Raw genomic sequence first — 20,319 nt, forward strand, 5'->3', positions numbered from 1 at the left:
AGGGAAATTATAGGGACATACATTTAAAGTTCTAAACATAATCATAAATAAAAAGGTTTTGCTTGATTGATGAAAAGGGTATTTAGGTCATCTACAACCCCTTAAAGGGTAGCTATGGAATTTTTAAAAAAAATTATAGTTTAACGGAGATCATCAAGGATTTGGACTAATTTGTCGAAAACAAGTCCAACTCTGAGGTGTTTATACTTATGAAACATAAAATGAGGTGTCAGTGCATTAAAACCTTTGTTTTGGGGTGTCGAAGCAATTTGTTGTACAATATTAAGGATGGAGATAGTTATGCTTAATGACCAATTGTAACCACTTAAGCATAAGATTACAAAGGCTACAAGTGTATTTATATACAAAGACACATTCTAGTAATAGTGATGTTAATTGGTTAGGTTTTGGGCTATTGGTTTGGTTTCTTAATGGTTCCATTTTATGACATCAAGAGTAGATCTAGACTAATAAGTTTGTTAGTTCCAAATCTGATATCATTATCCACCAGTTCTAGTTCCTTAGTCTTGTCATATGTATGATTCATCTTTCCATATCTTACCACATATGTATTTTGTATATATTCTTCCTCGTTTGTTGTAAATTTTGTTTTCTATCCTTCTTGTAATCACAAATTGATCTGGCCAATCCTCATCCAAGCCCACTTATCTTTGCGCTTACTGCAATAAAGATGGACACTCAGAGAGTTGTCCAAAATAATGGCTACCCTGAGTGATGGACTGTTTGCATGACACAAAGCGCCCCACTTCTAATTCATTGCCTAGCACTATTGCTCGACTTGCTACCCCTATTTCTGCTCTATCCACCACTCCATCTCTCACACCTAAGCAGATCCAACATCTTCTCACACTCATTCCCAATGGTAATCACCCTATGGTTAACATAGCAGGTAATCTTTTAGCATCTTCTCTTGTTTCTCCTTGGATCCTTGATTCAAGTGCAACATAACACATTGCTTTTGACACATCTTGATTTACAAGCCTTGCCTCATGCTCTTCTTCCTTACTCATTGCTTTACCTAATGGTTCTTATGCTTTTGTTACACATTTTGGATCCATCACTTTTGTTACCAAACTTTACCCTTGGTCATGTTTTGTTTGTCCTATCATTTAAGTTTAATTTACTTTCTATTGGGAAACTCACTTCTTCCTCCAATTTTCTTGTCACATTCACTAATAATTCTTGTTCCTTTTAGGACCAACATTCGAATAAGATTATTGTGATGGGTAACAAGCATGGTGGTCACTACCTTCTTAACTTAGCACCACCCTTTTCAGCTGATGTCCCTGGCAACCAGTTTGATTTTTGGCATTGGCGGTTGGGCCACCCGGGTCCCACTTCTATGTCTCATTTGCACAGTATTAGTCCTGCAATTTCTTTTTCCAATAAGTGCACATGAACTATTTGTCCATTAGCTAAACAATATTGTCTTCCATTTTCTAACAGTATTTTTTGGGACCTTATCGAACTCTTTATTTGATTCACATTATTTTTAACCATTGTGGATGATTATTCTCGTAGTATTTGGTTATTTCTCATGACCTTTAAATCTAAGGTTACTCAATTAATTTCTCAATTTTTTGCCATGGTTTATGATCAATATAACATTAAAATAAAATGCATTCGGTCTGATAATGCAACTGAATTTTTTAACCATGCTACTACTTCTTATCTATTGTCTTTGGGGGCTCTTCAACAATTCCAATTGTGTTGGCAACCCCCCAATACAATGGTGTTGTAGAACGTAAACATTGTCACCTTCTTAATGTTGCACGTGCACTTCGTTTTAAATATAGTTTTCCTACTGAATTTGGGGGGAATGCCGTCTCTTGATCATATGCTAAGGTTGAATATCGTGCAATGGTTGTTGCTACTTGTGAATTGATACGGATAACTTATTTGTTGCATGATGTTGTGTTCCTTATATTGTGATAATCAAGTAGCCCTTCATATGGCTGACAAAATCCTGTTTTCCACAAACATGATAATCACATTGAAATAAATTGCCACCTCATTCATAATTGACGACAACAAGGCCTCATCATTCCAACTAAGATTCCTCACACCATTAGGTTGCCAACTTGCTCGCATCTTCACTAAATCACTCGGCAATGAACCATTCAAGTTCTTACTATCCAAGATGGACGTTCGTAATCTCCATGCTCCATCTTGAGGGGTAGTCTTATCATATCTTTATATTTCATTGTTCCATATCTTTCCATATATGTATTTTATATATATTTTCTTCCTTGTATATTCTGTTTTCTATCTTTGTTGTAATCACAAATTGATAGGAATAGTTTTAGGAAAGACATATTGCTTAAATCAAAATTTGGCAAGAATGGTAAGCAAGACAATATATAGAATTAAGAAAGTAACTTTCTTTTCATGTATAAATATATCCACGTTTGTGGAAGGAATAACACAGTGATATAATGCAATATTAATTAACATTTAGGAATTCCAACATCATGGCTAATGCTTGCATAGGTTGAACTCTTTTGAATGTCCAAAGATTGCGTTAGCGGGGAGGCACAAGATTGCCTTTACTGCATCCCCTTTTATTATTAAAAAAGAAAAGTCCAATTTATCCAACTTTTTTTTTCTTTTTTGGTTTCCATGTAAAAATCACATCCTTTTTGGACTATTTTGGGGCTTGTTTGGTTACATGAATCCAGAGATTTCAAATCTCTGGATTCATGAATGCGAGATTTATACCCATTTTGGTTGTGGAAAATCCCTAGATTCATGAAATCTATAGATTTATATTTTTACACAAAAAACGTGAATATGTAGATTTATGGGTATAAGGTGAAATACAGAGATTTCACTCCTACTATAAAAGTGTTAAATATTTTCGCATTCACACAAATCACGTTGACCAAATAGTTTTTTAGGATGAATCCACTGATTTCATTCCACAACCAAATAGTTAATTTTATGAATTAGGGCTCCATATATTTGAAATCTATTAAATTGAAATCTCTGGATTCACAAATGGGAGATTTATACCCATTTGGTTGTGTGAATCCTTGGATTCATGAAACCTAAGGATTCACCTTCTTACACTAGAAACGTGAATATGTGGATTTATGGGTATGAGGTGAAATTTAGAGATTTCACCCCTACTATAAAAGCACTAAACATTTGCGCATTCACAGAATCACCTAGATAGAACTCTCCGAACCATGACTCCATAGATTTGAAAACTCTTAATTTTTTGAAATCTCCATACTTAAGTAACCAAATAGGCCTAGAGACTAAAGAATACTTAGTTATTTATAGCTAAGAAAGTGAGGAAATTTTATAAAATTTATGCAAATGCCAACCGGTTCTAACGGTTTCATTTGCTCCAATCACTAAGACCATATCCGACCCATAAACAAATCATTAGAACCAGATTCATCCAAGTAAGTTATTAGGTGGCAATTCCGTTTTTAGTACAAAGGCGCTTTTATATATAGGGGATAGGGATATTACATATGCCAGTAGGGGTTTGAACTCACAATCTCTCCATTGAGAAGTCAAGTTCCTAACCATCCTACTACCCCTCCGATTTTGGTTCCCAATGAAGTTCCAGTCCTCTTATTGGTTCAAGTTGTAAATTTTGTTTGTATGATTGCATCATTTGAATTGCTTAATACTGAAGGATTATATGTAAAATACACCACTAACTTTTAAGTTAAAAACTTTACCACATTTGTCATGCAATTCTCAATCAATGTTGATATTCAACTATTATAACAGTGATTTTAACCCAAATAAACTATAAATTTTTTGTTTTACAAAAAAAAACAACTAGAATGAATAGATGGAAATGGGCAAATATAGAGTTCAAATGGAATATAGTGTAGTCCACAAGATGAATGATAATAAGTGAAGAATAGTGAACATGATTTTTATATTTAAATAATGGATTGACATAAAACATATCATTTAGTGGAAAGTCTACATAGAAATGTGGTATACTCTAGTCATTTGTTAGGCTCAAATTGTAATATATGGTTGATATCAACAAAATCATGTTGCCATATGAAACATGCACATTTTTTTTTTGCATATAAAGGTAGGGAAGTCATTTGATAGATCAACACGTTAACTGGTATCAAAGAGTACTCTAAGTGGTTGACACAATTTATTGATTTCCCTAGTAAAGTTTTTATTCAATTCACTTATTTATATGCCTAAATGTATTTTCAACTAAAACTTATAATACAGAACAAAGGAAGACGATGGAAAGCTCATGGCAAAGGTTGAATATAAAAGAATTGAGTGGACAACCTCGTGAAAGCTTACACGCATTGTTACTTGCATGACATAAGGGCTTGTTTGGTTACATGAATCCAGAGATTTACACCCGTTTGGCTTTGAAAATCCTTGGATTCATTATATCTAGAGATTTATTTTTATACACTAAAAACGTGAATATGTAAATTTATGGGTATTGGGTGAAAGCTTTGGATTTCACCCTACTATAGAAGCACTAAACATTTGCACATTCACAAAAATCATCTCGACCAAATAGCTTTTTAGGATGAATTCATAAAATTTCATTCCACAAATTCAGGTTAACCAAACAGTATATTTTATGAATTATAACTCCATAGATTTGAAATCTCCAAAACTCATGTAACCAATACAAAAACTAATAAGCATTCAACTAAGATTTGCACTGACTTGTATTCTAAAGTTGTGTAGATTAAACACCAACATCACATATAAACATGGAATCTTCAATTGTATTCAAAATGCTACAATGATAGAGATAAAACTTGTTCAACTTCGATTGTATTCAAATGAAGATTTCTCCCACATTTTTCGTTGGATTCTCGCGATTCTTGAACCTACATGTTTATTAGGTAGATTAGAGTCAAATTAGAATAAAAACCCATGCATTAGTGTTAAGCATTTTCTTAAAATTCATTCAAAGTATAGTCAACTCCATCAAAACCCTAGTTCTGACCATTGTTCCTTTGAAATCAAATATCTCTCACATCCCTTAGCCTTATAAGGCCAATGAGCACTCATTTTAAAGCTATTCTAAGTAGCTACAAAACCATCCAAACCTTACTAAATTCCATTCAGTATCAACCAAGTTATCCCTAAAAGAATCGAGGTGGAAAACACACACAACTATATCCAAACTCCTATTTTGATTTACAATCCATCCGAACCAATCTCAAATAGACTTTCTTGACCGTCGATAGCCACTAATCCAATGACCCACATTTAAAATTTTCCAACTTAGAGATCCGAATGAGTGTGCCTTCCACCAATCAGCGCTCATTTGTTTGGCTGGCGTTTCTTAGCCGGTGAGTATTTAATCCCTCCCCCCATTTCTCGTCTAGTCCCAACGAAAATACTGGTCGTTAGTAATTGCTGATAGCCTTTTCTTAACGCCTCTTCTCTCTCTTTCTCTCTCGCTCTCTGTCTTTGCTGTTTCGTTCTAACGTTTGTCCTAACCCTAATTTCTGATCTTCAATCTCTTCATCAAGCTTCAATTATGGCGTCTACTGAAGAAGCTACTGTTGCTGTCGAATTAGTTTCCGATCCTCCGGTTACGGAGCAGGTCGAAGAGAAACCAGAAACAAAGCCATCGAAGGCGAAGAAAGCCGCTGCTAAGAAAGAGCCTAAACCTAAGAAGGCTGCTGGAACGAAGAAACCAAAGGCTGCTTCTGCTCATCCTCCATACCTTGAGGTAACCGAAACTCTGTAATTTATTCAAGATTCGACTCATTTTCATCATTTGGTTTCGTCGCTCTTGCCGATCGATGTAATTGTTCTGTGGATCTGATTTGTTCGTTTTTTATGTGGTAATTGTAAACCCTAGATGGTCCAAGGTGCGATAGTCTCTCTGAAAGAGAGAACTGGTTCAAGCCAGTACGCAATTACGAAGTTCATCGAGGAGAAGCAGAAGGAAAGCCTTCCACCAAACTTTAAGAAGCTTGTCCTGGTCCACCTGAAGAAATTTGTTGCAGGAGGAAAGCTCGTGAAGGTTAAAAACTCATACAAGCTGCCATCTGCGGCTAAGCCTGCGGCTGCTTCCGCTCCCAAGAAGCCTGCAGCTGCTTCCGCTCCCAAGAAGTCTGTAGCTGCTTCCGCTCCCAAGAAGCCTGTAGCTGGGAAGCTCAAAGCTTCTGCGAAGCCGAAGGCTGTAGCCAAGCCTAAAGCCGCTCCTGCTAAGCGTAAAGCGGAGACTAAGCCTGCTGCTGCTAAATCGAAAGCTGCTGCTCCAGCCAAGCCGAAGGCTGCGGCGAAGCCAAAGGCTGTTGCGAAGCCTAAGCCTGGACCTAAGCCAAAGGCTAAGCCAGCTTCTAAGGTTGCGAGAACTATCACTAGATCTTCTCCGGGTGCGAAGAAACCGGCGGCTTCAAAGGCAGTTGCTCCTGCGACTAAAAAGGCTCCGGCGAAGAGTGTGAAGAAGCCGAAGAGTGTGAAATCGCCGGTGAGGAAAGCTCCTGCCAGAAAGGCGAAGAAGTAAAATGGGATTTTCAGCCTTCTGAGAAGAGTAGAGTGATGTAAATTTAAATGGAGTTGATCATCTTAGATTGTAAGATGCTTAAAACGTAAAAGATGGAACCAAAATTTGTACAACAGTAGTATCTGATTTCCTCCTCGGTTTTATAGAATTTAAACGGTTATAATTCCTGGATTATAGTCACCTGACGAAGATTTTCGTAGAAAGCAATGATGCAAATTTGACAAAGTTTGCGTTTATGGAATCTGTTCCTGTTCGTTCCTGAGGTTGGAAATCCTTTCAACATAATTCGCGATGAGAAAAGGTTTCTGGGGGTTGCGTTTGTGAACTTGAAAAAATTAGCAGCAGCTGCCAATCAGCACGTCGAGTTCTACTTTTTATTTTCTTATAAAATATCTTTGGTGGTGGTGTGGCAATTTTGCTAGGATTGGTCTGAACGATAAAGTAAGTTAACTAGGTGGGTGCCACATGTATTTTTTTTGTTTTTTAATGAGAGTCGATTTTGGTATAGCTTTGGGGTCCGACCGTTGGATGATAATGATTCGTCCATGGGAAGGAGAGGATCGTTAGATGGGAGAGGACGTTGTCTCATGGATGGAGAGAAATCACGCCTTTGGGTAATATTGTCAGATGTTGACACGTAGATAACGAAGACGTGCAAAGGAAAGAAAATAACAACTTCTGTATATAGAAGAATCGGTGGTTGGGAATCAGGAAAGATATGCAACGATGGGTGTATTAGTAATAGGGATCCACATCCTCTGTAATTCATTTCCCTACAATTCCTGTAATTCCCTCATTAGATTGTGCCATGTGGCATTTAAGTAATCCAATGGTTATTTAAGTAAATTAGATAACCATTGGATTACTTAAATGCCACATGGCACAATCCAATGAGGGAATTACAGGGAATTGTAAGGAAAGGAGGATGTGAATCCCAAAGACATTTTTTTTTTTTTTAATATATATAAGGATAGTTATATTACATATGCCGCTAGTAGGAGTTGAACTCATTACCTCTCAACTAAAAAATCAGGTTCCTAACCATCCTACTACTCCAGAGGATCAACCACTCTAGTAGTTTAGTGGATCAACCAGAGGCTGTATCTTGGACAGTGCGTGATTTGTTAGAGAACATTTGAGGGTTTGGATTTTACAAATTGTATTTTCGTCCATCGTTTGGTGGAAATTGTTGTAGACGATACCACGGGAAATATCTATTATAGGTTCTAATTTACTATTTTATATTATATTAATCAGCGCCTATTTACCCCAAAAAAAAATCACGCTTTTAGAAAATGGATTGATATCCACCGATAAAACCTGACGATGTGGTACAGAAAGTATCTGAATCCTCTACCCTGTTGATTGTTGTGGGTCTCACACAAGGTTGAGATAAGCTTGGCTCTACACCGTTGATATGGTGGATACCATGATGTGGTGACATAAAACTGAGGAAAATTACATGATTAGCCACTTTTAGGTTTTCTTTTATAAAAATAACCATTCAATGTTTCACTTAATAAAATTGACTAAAACTAAGTTTGGGTTTTACAAAACTAGCCAAAATAGTAAATTTTCATTCTTTTGACATTTTTAACTCCTAAAATTAACCACATTAAAAAAGGAAAATCACTATTTTGTTCAAAATGAAAAAATCATTAATTTTTCATTCCATTTGAATATTTTTACCCATTTATTAGTATGATTAATTATAAGGATAAAAATGTTCAAATTGGTGAAAATCACTATTTTGGCTAGTTTTGTAAATCCAAACTCAGTTTTAGAGAGGACACGGACCGGGGGCGGACAGCGGAGCAAGGCCCCGGGAAGAAAAAAAAAGGACACACAATAAAAATAAAAAATAAAGGACAAAAACCCGGCCGGACCAAAAAAAAAAAAACACAAAAACCGACCCGCCAGCTCATCCCCCCCCCACCACCACCACCAGCACGGCCAAGAGAACCAACAACACGAACGCCATGGTCCCACAAGCAAAGCACCACAATGGTGGAGGCGATTGCGGGGAGCCCGGAAAAGCAACCCACCCCCCACCCCCCCCCCCCCCGCACACGGAGAAAACGCCAAAGCCAAGCCAACGGAGCCGACACGGAGAACGACAAAAAGGAGAAGAACGGCCGCCGGCGGCGGAAACGGAATCCCGAACAAAAAGGGCGGCAGGAGAAAGCAGGCCGGGGGAGCGGGAACCGAGAGCCGGCACAAGCGGGAGCAGTGGTTTTGGTGGTGGTGGAATTGGAGGTGGAGGAGAAGATGAGAAGCTAGAAGGTGAAGAGGGTGAGTGGAAGGTTATTTTGAGATATCTATTTTAATAAATTAAAATTAAAATAATAAAAGAAACTAAGGACCAAGGTATTTGTCACAAAATTAAATTAACAATTTTATTAAGTGTGTCTTATTTAATCATTCAAACTAAGGGAGCCTATGCAATAAACAACGGACTAGTGTCTGCCAACCTCGGGTCCAGATGAAAATTACCCTTAGTTTTATTAAGTAAAACTTTGAGTGGTTATTTTGTAATAAAAACTTAAATCTAGTTAATCAAGTAATTTTCCCATAAAACTGTTAAGCGGGAAAGTTGAGCATGGTAAATTGAAAATTCGGTCAGAAGTATGCGTTGGGTTGGACTCTTCGTTTTCCGAAGAAAAAAAAGTTTTTCCTGCTCCTTCGTTCGTTTTCGGTCTCGTTCATCTTCTCTGATTTGGATATAGTCATCCATTGTGTTCGTCTTTCAACGATTTTTGACTGTTTCGAAACGCTTGTGCAGGTTTGAAATTTGATGCAGTCTCTTCGTCAAATGCGTAACTTTTGGAGAATTAAAGATCACATAAGGTGAGCTTTATTTTCAAGGTTCAGTTAAGTTTCGTCTGTTTTGCTACTTTTTCGTTTATGATTTTATTTTTCTTCATTGGACTTTTCAAGATTGTTTCCTCTAAAGACTCTGGTAGTGTAAATAGTATTCATCACTGTTGATGTTTGAAGCATCGACGCTTCTAGACACAGTACTGCCCTTGATTGCCCCAGAATTATCTGCTTTTTGTTGAAACTACTGATTGGAATGTCAAACCTAAAAACGGAACAATCTTAAGGCTATGATTGGAATGTCAATCTGAAATAGAACTGTTACAGTGTTTGGAGGAGGAGAAACCCAATGACATGAGAATTGTAGGTTTAGAAGACTTAGTATAGTGATATATTTATTAGAAAGTTCCAAAAGGTTGAAGTTCTTCGATATGCAAAGTTATGGAGATGGATTCTACAATATAGCATAGAGGTCCTAGGTGCCATATCTAAAGTTATGATCCATGCAAGAATCTTACATCTTTGTTTACCTACCACAAGGCCATCTTTGGCGTGTTCCAATTTGAAGTTCATACAGGCATACCATAGTCCCAAGAACTTAAAGAAAACTTCAAATCTAAATCTTCCCCAAGCAATTGCACTATACCTTGGTGTGTCATGGACTTCAATTCAAAATTTTGAAAGAAGATTAGTAAACTTGTAATGGTCTTGCTTGTCTCTGATCATTTCGTAGCCAACTTATTACTTAGTCAACTGTACTGACATTTGCAAAGATGGAAATGTACAAATGTAGGATAGGAACAGTTCCAGCACCTGAAACTTATCCCTTACACCTGGGTAAAGAAGAGCATCTCTAGACGCCCAAGGTGTTATTTTGCACACCCCCACCCCAAAATCCATCTCGTATCCTGAGAGTACAAAACATCTACTTGTCTGGAAGTCAATATTGAAACCCATGGAGGGATACGGCTCTTAGATTCATATTTCAAAACCTTTTCAACTTTCATGAAATGCTTTCACAATTGAGATGCTCATTCAAAGGCTTTGTACAGCAAAGAATCATAGGCTTGACTACTTAAATGGTCTAAATATAAACCATCCTTTCATTGCAGATAATGAATGCATAAGATCAGAAAAAGAAAAATAATTTCTTTCACATGACAGACCCTCGTTACAATTGGAAGGAAGACACAAGAAGCCTTCCATGGTCAGATGCCAAGCTTCTCTTTCTCTTCAAGTTTCATTTTCAGGTCATCTAAAGAGGGCAGTTTTTCACCAGCATTTGACATTGCAAACCACCATGCTAAAAGCTCATCCTGTAAAACAGCAAGTAGGCATAATCACTACAAAGCATGTAACACTGATACCGCATAAATCTACCTTGCTATTAAAATTGGAAAAGAACTAAACGTATAAACAATATATACAGGAAAAAACCATGTCGTCACCAAAGAGCTGAACTAAGTAGTTCTTTTGATCGTCCCTTACCCCGCACACCCCAAAAAAAAAGAAAGAAAGAAAGAAAGAAATATTACTATGTGATGAACTGTCTTGACAAGGTTATGATAAAATATAGTGGTCATTGACAACCAAAAAGTTAAAAAGAAGGGTTAAACACAGACAGACAGACATACCATCTGAAAACCAAAAGGATTAAGATTTAAGACTGTATATCATAATTTCCAAGGAGGTTTAAGGATAAGATTCCATGCCCCCCCCCCCCCCCCCAAATGTGGGTTTGGTGAAAATCAAGTCATTCCACCATAGTTCAACAAAAGCAGGGAAAAGAGAAAAAGGACTGCTATTCAAATAGAAGGCAATCGGCTGAAATTAGAACTTAACCTCTGTAAAATCGTGGTTAGAGACATAGCGGCTTTCAATGGAGCATCTGAAACCCCCAATGGTCACAGAAAGGGAAATTCTAGAACTTCTGGATGACTTTTCTGTCAGTGTCCCTGTAAAATCACAATAATGAAAAAACAGACACCTAATATTTTCATGTATGCCTTAGTTATATATCTCTAATATTTCCACAACTTAAAAGTTATAACAAGAACTCATACATGTAGAGACAGACACAATACAAAAACCAGAGACTATGGTTCTGATTGTGTGTAACCAAGTTTACCATTAATGCAAGCCGCATGGTAACATGTTCTCCCCAGTCCCTCTTCCCACTTTCCAAGCCGCAGACGCAGAAAAAATCCATCAAGCTGAGAAGTTGAACTTGATGATGCTGTCCATCTGAAGTTAAACATAATCAGAAATTATCAAACTAGCAAGGATGGGACATAAATTTTAGAGGAACAGTATGGAAAACTATACCGAAATACTCATTTAGTGCATCACACATCCTCAGTCCACCAGTTCATCCTTTGATGGTTCACAAATATCTGCTTTCCTGGTGGGTATATATTTTAGTCACATTGAAAGATGACTTTACTGAATTGAACTGTCCACCTGATAGAGGACACAAGGCTGGGCATACATGTTTCCTTTGCATCACTGATGTGTCTAATCCCCTCACCTTGTGACAACTGTAAAAATTACTTAAATTAACTAATTCTCAAGGAGGAGTTGCTTTTCAGAAGTCATAATGATTCCAGCTAAATCATTATTCGAGGAGCCAAGGCTAAATAAATGTTATCATTGGCAATTTAACTTCCATGAAAAAGGTTTAGGGTAACCTAGGTCTGTGTTCTAGGTAGACGAGTATCTCCCTTAGCAAACCTATCTCCCAGTGTAATGTGGTACTGTATTTGATTGATCAAAACAGTAGCCAAATAGGACCTTTCCCAGGGAATCAATTTCAGATTTGATAGACTTAAGATTAAATAAAATTCAGATGTGAAAGAGGGCTGAAACTAGACTGGTATTATAAGGATAATAGCATGACAATATGGGCTGAATAGATCTTCAAAACAGGGGCAAAACTATGATGAAGAAATTGAAAGGACAATACAAGGGAATTGAGAATAACAATGTAACACCCGGGCTTCACACCGCAAGGTGAATTGATTGGATCGAACACCAACCTACCATGATCAAACACAAGGATTCTCCATAGAGAAGGAATGCTAACAAAGCAATTTGATTTCTATTATGCATCACAGTGCCTATCTTGACAAGCAGATGACTGGTCATTTTTCAGTTGGATGATCTTTTTTCGGATGAACACCTCTCAGTTGGATCTCAAATTTCACTAATTGGTGTTTTTTTCCAAGATTTAAGGGATTAGGTGTCTTGGTTGTTTTCTTTTACTATCAGTATGTTAACGTTCTCCTCTCACTGTGATCTTTCTTTCCATAGGTAGTGTTTACAGAAGGTAGTTAATTACCTTCAAAGCTGCACAGTACATATTTTCCCTATGAACATAAAATGCCGAATAAAAAGAATCTGTTCTCCAATAGACAATCATTTCATCCTATAAGGAGATGATAGGAGACCTATGTGTTTCAGGTTTTTCTGACAATAATGTATTCACTTCAATACTGACTACAGCATATGCAATTGAAGAAAATGCTGATATGTTGGAGGAACTTATTTCCCCCAGCCCTATCCACCTAGTGGGGAAGGAACAAAAGTAGAGAAAGGGGGGGGGGGGGATAGTTGGTGGAGAAAACTAAAAAATAAAAAAGAGGTTTGGATGATTACTAGTATTGTGGTTAACTAAATATTTGTGTCCCCTAAATTTTAGACATTTTTAGACTACCTAATCTTCTTCAGTTAGTACCCTGCCAAAAAGAACCACTCCAATCTCTTTTTCTCTGGCTTCCCCACCTCCCTCACTCACTCTCCTTCTCCCTAGGTACATTGCCAGTCAAATACTTCGTTATCCCGGCCCAGCTTTCTAGCCATCATTGCGCTCCCATGCTTGAGCTTATTAAAAGGTGCCTCCAATTATGCAAGGGCAGATTTCTTTACTCTGCTGGGAGACTCACCCTTATCCAGTCCGTTTCTTTACTGTGCTGGGAGACTCGCCCTTATCCAGTCCATCCTCCAAGCCTCCTACATCTATTGGTGTAGCATCTTCACCCTCCCGAAGGCTACTACTATCCATGCAATGGAAGTCCTGTTTTGTAGCTTTCTTTGGAAAGGAAATGAGTCTACGTGTTTTCTCCACCCCACCCTGGGATGCCGTTTGCAAGCCTAAAAAGGAAGGTGATTAGGGCATTTGACGGATTGAGGACTACAATACTGCTGGCCTACTCAAGCTCATCTGGAAGATTTCTACCAACAAGAATTCTATTTGGGTTGACTAGGTCCACTCTTACCTCCTCAAATCAGACTCTTTCTAGACCACCCCCTCCCTTCCAATCGTTCTTGGGTTTAGCACCCCAAGGAATGTTGTTGTTACCTGGGGTCTTGAACAGTCCATTTTGTGGTGTCCTCCCCCCCCCCCCCCCTTTTCTCCCTTGCTTTGTATTCTTTGTTGGCTTTGTGGTTATATATATATTGCCCTTTTCCTGATTGACCATCTTGGCAGCTCCTAAGTCTTGGATTGCACCAGTCATCTACCTAATGAGACTGATTGATACATAACAATTCAGTCCAAGTATCATCCTTCAGTTGTTTCCTCTCACAAGATAATAACTGTCTCTTTAAAGCTGTGTCCAAGTATAAATGAAACAAAATGTAATTCATGCATGAATATCTCTATAGAGATACAAGTGGAAGTGCAACTCTGTCCAAGATAGAGCTGCAGAGTCCGATGGAAGCATAAGAAAGCTCTTGTCACAATAATCTCAACTGATCTTAAAGACAACTCTCCATGAAAGCAGGCCTATGGCCATATAGATAATGAAACTTCCCAGACCCCACCTGGTGGGAACCTTGTGCACTAGGTATACCCCTTTATATAGACTACCTAAAATTTTTTCTATAATGCTTTACAGAAATAACAACTGACAAGTTCTTCTAAGAGAAGCGCAAGTGCATAATAACAACTGACAAGTTGTCCTTCTAAGAAAAGTGCAAGAGGATGGTAGTAATTCCAGGATGACATTGTACAATGGAAGTATAAATGTAAGATATGGAGTTCAATGAGTGAAAGATTTTCTCTGGAATATAAACCATCAGATTATGCTAGTTGAGATTTAAATATCACAGAAAAAATTGCAGGGTCTCTAAAGAACCAAAATGGATTGGAGTGAGTCACCAGTGCTTCCAATTGAACAAAAGTTAAAATTAGAATTCTGATCTAACACTTCCAATCATGTTATTATCCGATATTTTACCAGGACTAGTCTAGTGACAACAAAGAATCTTGTGAAGTATAAATATCTAGGCTTCGAGAATGAAAGCTGGAATTAAAAGAACTGTATGCTGACGATACTCTCTTAGAGATCTTTGATGCCTTGGGAAATGGAAAATAACAGTTAGCACCCAAAACATATCATGTGTTGTATTACCACATATCCTATAGGAGTCCTCAAAAATACAACTCAGAATTTTTTTTTACTCTTTCTGATTATCTGGCTGAGGGAGTGGTTCAGATAGTCAAGCCACTAAGAAATGGACCACTTACTTGAGGATATCCATTCGAGAAAGACGAAGCATCTTTATTGCTTCAAAGGTTCCTCTTGGTACATCAGGGATATTCCTAGTGACACTGTCACACAAGGGTGTGACAACTCGATTTTCTTTGTAGTCGTTCTCTTGAGAACTTGAAGCATTCTGCTTTCCTTTCAGCACATATTCTGTGGACGCTCTCTGTTCTTCCATATTTCCGAATAAGTTCTTTCCTGGAGAGTAATTCTTAAGCATTTTCAAACCTGAAAGCTGTCCAATATGCACCTTCATTTCATCCACTTTTTTGTTCATGTTCATTCGGATCAAATGCGCTTCCCCTTCATGAGTATTATCTGATGGATTTGGCTGCATTTTCCCAAAACTGCCAAAGTTAACCATTGATGCATTATTGTATGAATGAGTTTCTCTTCTAAAGGGTACATTGGGACATGAATTGGCCCAATGATTAAGCTGAAAACAGCGGATGCACAAGCAAGAATCTTCTGATCCGTCATCAGGACCGATGCTGCTGAGAAGATTTTCAAGCTCAGATTCAACTATCTCTGAACACTCTCTCAAATTATGCCCTTTTTTGCCACAAAAAAGACAGATTGTGCTTTCAGGAACTGTACACTTCTCTACTACTGATGGGATAATGTTCCTGAGAGCATCCAACCTCCTTGCAAAGACTGAAGCCATATCCTCTGAACTTTTGAATATTTTTGAAGGAAAAATAGGATTCAACTTAGAGGTGCCCTTCTGATAGTTATGCCATTTTCTACTTTCTAAACCCAATGAGGTGGATATGTTCACTGCATAATTCTGCATCTTTTCTATGATATCCATTGGGTTCTCAGCAGAAGGATCCTTGCAATCCTCCAAACTGTTTTGTTGCTTGGCAGAAATTGCACAATTCTGGGGTTGAGGTTGAAGCTCGACGCAGCCAGAAGAACCCTCATTAGTCTCACACCCGTTATGCTTGCACTGAGGTGAACTTGACAAGGGAACTGAAGCTTGTGGAGAAAATCTACTAATCCAGGCACTAACAAAGAGACTTCCTCTGTTTGCTTCAGACATTGGAAACTTATTTTGCTCCATGATTCCATATGGTTCTTTTCCTCCAGATGGAGACTTAGAATCATTCCAAAGAGGGACGTTGGATAAGCCAGGTGCACCTTCCTCACTAGTACAAGCATGCAACTTGTTATTTACTGTAGGATTGCTGGCCTTGTGGCTTGCCTGAACAGCAAGCTGTGGGGTATACATGTTAGGAAGTGTTGAAGGACCTGCACTTCCAGATGTACCCTGGTTAAACTTTTCATTTGATATAGGTAAATGCTCACATAATTTTTTATTCTCCTCATCACATGATATGGGAGTAGTACTTTTATCACGTATCATGTTAGCTAGATCAAGTTCTTTCAAGCCTTCTTCTTGATGATCAAGATTCCAAGTTCTTGAGTCCTGCATCCTTTCTTCTTGATGATCAAGATTCCAAGTTCCTGAGTCCTGCCTCCTTTCTCTTGGAATATAGAGAGACTGGAAAATAGCGTGGAAACCCATACTTGTGCACTCAGGGTCTGGGTTTTTCTGGCACGGCATGCACTTCTGACCACGACTTGGATGTTCATGAAGTGGCCTCACTGTAAGAGCTAATGAAGATTTCTCCACTGGATCAGGCTTAGGTAATCTCCCAATCATGTTTGAAATCCAACTCATGAAAGAGCTGTTTGGTCTCTCAAAAGAGGCAGAACCTAGATTTTTAATGGTTTCTTTCTTCAATTTTTTATTGCTGACAACCAATTTTGGTTCAAAGCTCCGTGGTCTCTTTTCTATTTTACATGACCCTGCACTGTTGCAACTCTCAACACTTTCATTGGTGTCATCGTTCCTTTTAGTTCTCCCATTTTCTTCATCAGACAAAGATCTTGCTTTAGATTCTAGTAGACGCAAACAGACTCCACTGTAATATGGAGAAGCTTCACCTGGAGATACTTGATCCTTGGGAAATTCCCCCTTATTCTGTTCAGTACTATATTTAGATTCATCAGAATGCTGTGACTCTGATACTACATTTCTACCCTCCTCAGAACCTTCATCGTTCAAACATAGATTATTTTCGGTTGCCAATTCATGTTGTTCTCCCCCAGGATTTTTAACTGGGGTTGTTACAAGTGGCAAATAGTTAGTGAGAGCATTAGTTGGTTTAATTGAGTTTTTGGACATACCAACATCAATAGAATTTTCAGAAGGGTTTGAGCTTGTTCCTTCATTAGGGATTGCACATACTGTTTCTAGCCGTGAAAGATCAAAGATTTGTTGGTCCATTTTAGATGAATCAACAAGATTCACATCTTCTAGATCTGCAGAAAAACATGTTCATCTGTGAGATGATGAAATAGGAAAGCAATAAGGACTATAGTTGGTGCTTACCTGGCATAGAGGTTTCAGCCTGAAAACTTGAGATAGTGTTTCCTCCAACCCCAGAAGTCTCATTTGTTTGAATGTTATTTGCACAATGAAGGCCCTTCCCTTTTTCAGATGAACGGTTTTCTGCATGCAGATCAATATCTTCAACTGACAATTCCATCTCTGCATCTGACTCTTTGTTGGTTCCACCTGATCCTACCAAGAGAATAACACTTTTAGCATCATAATTCATAACATAATACAGTTGAGGATTTTACTGAACCAGAGACATGCCCACGAATTCAAGTAATTAAATTGTAGCTAGACCTACTCAGCATTTTGCATTGAGAAGGCAATGGTAATTTATTTCACACTATGGAAGTTTGATTACCTAGATTGTGTCCATGAGCTGTTGGCCCATTGATTGCAATGATGCCTGAAATATTTTCGGGAGACCAGACAGAAGTGATTCTTTCATAAACTTCACTGTCAAATTCAGATGCCATTTGCGTTGAAAGAAAGTTTCCATCAGATTGAGGCTCATCATTGTTAGTTCCCTTTGATGTACTAACCTCATGAGGTGCAAGAATCATATTTTTTGATCCTATACCCCTAAGAAAGGAGTGATTCTTCTCGGACACGCTGAAATCAGCACATTTAAGACTCAAACCTTTATGTGGAGACCATATTAGTTCGGACAAGGGGTTGGCAGTCACAAACATCATCTCTTTCATTGACGCTGCATTTATACCTGCACCAGAATTACCATCCAGTGCCCTTTGAATGCAATTATTGGCAGAATCAAGAGCAAGCCCTTCTTCTGCGTCTGTCTCATAGTTACTGTCCATGTTTATCTTCTAGAATATAATTGGCTCACTATGAAAAGCTGAGATAACAGCGTCCACTGTACTCCCCCTCCTTGCCTTTAATCAGGCACCCTGTGCCTGCAAGCAACATAATCCCAGTTATGCCACTCTATTTTATTTCTCCATTAATGTGCATTCTGGTACCAAAATAAACACAGCTTATGGTCTACGGACATCCCTTCTATATGGGCTTAGAATACCAAATAAATTTCTCATTCATCTGTGATTAACTGGAAAGATATCAAGGCTCTTTCATAACCTTCTCTATGGCTTTCCTCTATCTCCCCAAATTTTAGCCTCTAGAGGGCATCAAATGCCCAGAGCTGTTCCGCTAGCAATATACAACCAGGTTCTATTCTATTCTACTAAGAAAAAAATCTAATGCCCCAGATTCATCAGTGAGTTCACCTCTAACATTTCCAAAAAGAAACTTTGTTGGACCCAGTACTTCCAATTTAATCCTTCGAAATTTGATGAACAGAGCAAGCCATATAACTAGAAACAACTATAACACACCTCAATTCCATGTTGAGGATTTAAAACACCCCTGATATAATTAAACTAGCCACGCACCAATTAAAGCAAACTAAAAATCAGAATTTCACAACTTAGAATCACTTCAGCAGGCAATATTCCAGAGCAGTAAGAAGTATCCCACAAAACAAACGCCAAAATCTGCCCCATAAATATTACCAGAGGGGTTTCCATTCTGTGTTATTTTACAGCTGGAAATGCTTAGTTGAGATTCAGATTGCTAAAAACAAAGCAATAACTGAAAAAAAAAAAGTGAAAGGAGTGCCCCCTCATGCTATCGTCGCAGGATTCAAAGTCTAAGAGGCATTCATATGATTTGCAAGGCCTGGGACATGAATTTCTCTAGAAAACGAAAAACCCAGAAAGCAAACAGCAGGAAGGAGGCGCAGAGTTCTATCCAACCTAGGGAACTTAAAGCGAGCAGAAAGGAAATGAAAACCCAAGATTGAAGTAGTAAACAGTGGCCCCTAGAAAAAGAGTATTCCGAAATATTAAAACCCATTAAGAACAAGTGGTTTCAGAGAACATACTTGCTTCTTTCAAGTCTTCAAATCCATACAGCATCCAATTTGCCCAAGCGTTGCTCTGAAATTTCTTAGCTGTAAGCATCTCCCAGAGAAGTATTGTGATACATATTTGCCCAATGCAAAAGGAAAGAAAGAAGAAGCTAGAAGAATTTCTCAAACGTTCAGAGAGGACGACTGATCAAACGAAACTCATGACATGAGAGAAGCCAAATGAGAGAGACAGAGAGAGACGGATAGATGTAGAGAAATGAAAGAGAGAGAAGAGTTGCATAATGGTGTGAAAGAGAGAAAGAGAAAGAGAAAAAGAAAAAGAACAAGAAGGAAGAAGAAGGAAGAAGACGGACAGAAATGGACAGAAGGTTAAAAAGGAAAAAAGAGAGACGAGACTTGCATCATGCATGTTGGATGAGAGAGAGGGGAGGATAGAAGAAAGACAATGACTGCCAAGCTTTCTGCAACCACAGTTACATGGAAGCTTTGCTTTTATGTACTGGCAGGTTTTAGTCTTTACCTTTTGTGCTTTTGAAGGTTTTTGAGACAAGTGGCTGAACAGTTGCCAACGTGGAGATATTGTGACCAGTGACGTTATCAGATTCCAGATTGTGTTACCCATAAATGGCGAGACATCATGCAAATAATCTGTTGGTTATTAACCTTAATACCTTTTTGATTAAGTGACTATAAACTAAAACTTTCTGGTAATCTCGTTAACGGTTTAACCCCAATTTGTCTTCAGTCTACAGGGAGATTGAGATTCTTTTCTAGATACCAGAAATGGAGAACTTTCATGTTGCCCCGTCTCAATTCACTCAACCTCAATTACAGGATCTGGGTTGGTAACAATTTACACAATGACGTCTCATTGAAATATACTGTTATTAATGAAATTTTAAAAGTTTACTAATAGAGTTTTTTACGTGTGGATCTCCTTAGTAGACCATAAACTAATGTTGAGTTTCCTTAGTGAGATATATTACGTGTGGGTTATAACTAGACTAACACTGTTAGTCGTCGATAAGTATATTCAAATTTATTAATATATTAACCATATAATTAATACTATCAATTATCTCTTTTTAAAACTATATATTAACACGATGTATTAAATAATTTGAGGGGCATTATTGTCCTTTCATGTTTCAAATTTAAATAT

The 20,319-nt window shown here is 37.9% G+C and overlaps 2 protein-coding genes across 5 annotated transcripts; one reads left to right on the forward strand and one right to left on the reverse strand.

The window, feature by feature from the left end:
* Window positions 1–5,376: 5,376 nt before the first annotated feature.
* Window positions 5,377–6,615, forward strand: LOC149003301 (uncharacterized). The gene is made up of 2 exons (XM_089138884.1): window positions 5,377–5,719; window positions 5,852–6,615. Exons 1-2 carry the CDS (start codon window positions 5,525–5,527, stop codon window positions 6,500–6,502), a joined length of 846 nt encoding a protein of 281 aa, XP_088995010.1. The 5' UTR covers window positions 5,377–5,524; the 3' UTR covers window positions 6,503–6,615.
* A 3,789-nt stretch (window positions 6,616–10,404) lies between these two features.
* On the reverse strand, window positions 10,405–19,616 carry TZP (zinc knuckle (CCHC-type) family protein). Of its 4 annotated transcripts, none has more exons than XM_089136923.1 (7): window positions 19,170–19,259; window positions 17,631–18,183; window positions 17,264–17,449; window positions 14,847–17,193; window positions 11,448–11,563; window positions 11,162–11,274; window positions 10,405–10,635 (listed from the first exon to the last, which is right to left on the reverse strand). In XM_089136923.1, the coding sequence occupies exons 2-7, from the start codon at window positions 18,085–18,087 to the stop codon at window positions 10,528–10,530; spliced, it is 3,327 nt and encodes a 1,108-aa protein (XP_088993049.1). In that variant the 5' UTR covers window positions 18,088–18,183; window positions 19,170–19,259; the 3' UTR covers window positions 10,405–10,527. The 4 variants fall into 4 exon arrangements, with proteins under 4 accessions (XP_088993049.1, XP_088993048.1, XP_088993051.1 ...); XM_089136922.1 differs by having other exon boundaries at window positions 17,264–17,455; XM_089136925.1 differs by lacking the exon at window positions 17,631–18,183 and having other exon boundaries at window positions 19,170–19,616.
* Window positions 19,617–20,319: the final 703 nt, after the last annotated feature.

Source organism: Hakea prostrata, chromosome 10 (genome assembly GCF_041222555.1).
Source record: "Hakea prostrata isolate BN-2017 chromosome 10, UWA_Hpros_2, whole genome shotgun sequence".
Lineage (NCBI taxonomy): Eukaryota > Viridiplantae > Streptophyta > Magnoliopsida > Proteales > Proteaceae > Hakea > Hakea prostrata.

Coding starts and splice junctions, on each gene's coding strand:
- TZP (XM_089136922.1), bottom strand. CDS start 18,087: ATGGACAGTAACTATGAGACAGACGCAGAAGAAGGGCTTGCTCTTGAT. Junction 17,456..17,630: donor AGCTCATGGACACAATCTAG/GTAATCAAACTT, acceptor TTCTCTTGGTAG/GATCAGGTGGAACCAACAAA. Junction 11,564..14,846: donor TCTCGAATGGATATCCTCAA/GTAAGTGGTCCA, acceptor GTTTAACTTCAG/ATGGACAGCATCATCAAGTT.
- LOC149003301 (XM_089138884.1), top strand. CDS start 5,525: ATGGCGTCTACTGAAGAAGCTACTGTTGCTGTCGAATTAGTTTCCGAT. Junction 5,720..5,851: donor CTCATCCTCCATACCTTGAG/GTAACCGAAACT, acceptor TGTAAACCCTAG/ATGGTCCAAGGTGCGATAGT.